Source organism: Galeopterus variegatus, unplaced genomic scaffold (assembly GCF_000696425.1).
Source record: "Galeopterus variegatus unplaced genomic scaffold, G_variegatus-3.0.2 Scaffold185, whole genome shotgun sequence".
Lineage (NCBI taxonomy): Eukaryota > Metazoa > Chordata > Mammalia > Dermoptera > Cynocephalidae > Galeopterus > Galeopterus variegatus.
Window position 1 is genome coordinate 317,925 of NW_007726296.1, and position 1,813 is coordinate 319,737.

General features: G+C 51.5%; 1 protein-coding gene across 1 annotated transcript in view; it reads right to left on the minus strand.

Moving 5' to 3' along the window:
* The window catches only part of FGD5 (FYVE, RhoGEF and PH domain containing 5), a 123,830-nt gene that overhangs the window by 38,197 nt on the left and 83,820 nt on the right, over window positions 1-1,813 (minus strand). Inside the window, exon 6 of the mRNA XM_008564357.1 lies at window positions 4-152. Within this exon, the coding sequence (XP_008562579.1) occupies window positions 4-152 (149 nt within the window). The remainder of the gene's footprint in view (window positions 1-3; window positions 153-1,813) is intronic.

Consider the following 1,813-nt stretch of genomic DNA (forward strand, 5'->3'; position numbering starts at 1 on the left):
AGCCTCTCCTCCAGCTCCCCCAGGAGGCCTTGGTGAAGGTCATGGATGGCTGCGAGCTCACTCAGGCCCTGCCTCAGCTCCCCCCGGGCCAATGCGGCTCTGCCTTCTTGGTCCATGTCATCCAAGGCCTTCATGACAACTCCATGGAAATCCTGAAACCCCAAAAGGCCAGTTACCCACAGGCTGACAGGACTGAGCACAAGTCCTCCTTGGCAGACCCTTCCCTGTGGCTTTGGAGTCCTGGTCTACATAGACAGCTGTGGGACCCGAAGACGGTGTGTCCAAACCCAGGGCCGTCACCTGGGAAGCAGGGCTGGCAGCATGCACATGGCAATCACGGGGCTGCCCTAACTGATGCCCACAGAGCACCCAGCACGGTTCCCGGCCAGGAGCAAGTCCTCGCATGTGCTCGTTCCTCCTCGTGCTGAATGGCGAACACTCTTCTCTTACAAGATGGATAGAAAACGGGGTAACTCCTTCTCTAAAGAAACATAAAGCTCTTGCTTTCTAACTGTCCATCTCTGAAGAGGTTCAAGTTTTTGCTGCTTCAAAACAAAGTCTAAAGTAATCGTGGGCATCCACCCCATGGTATATGAGGCAGTCACGAAAAATAATAAAGGTGGTGACTATGTAAAATATTCACGTCTCCGTGTTAAGAATTCAGGAAGGGATACAAAGCTGTCTCCACACCCCGGTGCAATGTGTAAGAAGCAAACAGAGGGAAGAGATAAAAGAAAACAGAAGAAAACGCAAACCGTGGCTGAGTCAGGGAGGATTTTTTTCTTTTCATCTCTATTTTCTAAAGTTTTCCATGGTTAATTTACTTCTTTTTTTTTTTTTTCCTTTTTGTCTTTTTTTTTCGTGTCCGGCAACGGATCGCAACCCTCAGTGTCGCGCCCGTACCGGACCAGGACCAGCAACAGGATCGCAACCCTCGGTGCTGTGCCCGCCCCTCCCTCAGCCAGTGAGCGGGAACCGCTCAGCCAGTGAGCGGGAACCGGTCTGTATGTGGGATCTGAACCCTCGGCGGGAGTGCCACCACGCTCCCAAGCGGTGCACTGTAGCAGTGCGCCACCGGGCCGGCCCTTAATTTACTTCTAAAATTAAACTACATTTAATAAACATTCAAATTGTAAAGAATGTAAGAAAAATACTTTGTCTTTAAATATACCTGCTCTTGCATGAGGCCCAGCCCTATAGCTTTAAATACATGGGAGATCATGAAACCATCTTGAACTGCAGAGCAATGCACGTCAGAAAACCTAGGTCACACGATCCAGCCCCCACCAGGAAGGTCAAACCACCTCCTCAGCACTCGGGAAGGAGGATCACTCTGTCTTGTCTGCCTCCCTGCTGGGGAACTCACTCCTGGGCAGGACAGTCATCCCACTGCTGAGCAGTTTTCACTGCTAGAAATGTCTTCTTTACAAAAAGATCTGAAAGTGGAGCATGCCTCAGAGGATGGGCAGCCCTTACCCCAGGAAGCCTTTCTAGTCTTCTCTACTCCAGTGAAAGAGCGTGGAAGAGGAGGGAGGGGTGGAGGTGACAGGAGAGGGGTGGGAAAAAGGGCAGGGAGGTGGCTTAGGGGCAGAGAGGGGAAAGGGGAAGAGAAAGAAAAACAAGAAGCAGGGCCAGTGAGTGAGCTTGAGAGGGAACGAGAGGGAATGAGAGGGCAGGCGGGAGAGGGAGGGGGCAGGGGTGAGGAGGGAGGGAGGGAGGTAGGGAGGGAGGGAAAGAAGGAAGAAGGAAGGAATGAAGGGAAGAAAGAAAAGACCATAACAATACATCGAAACTTCAGAAGGAGTGAACAAAC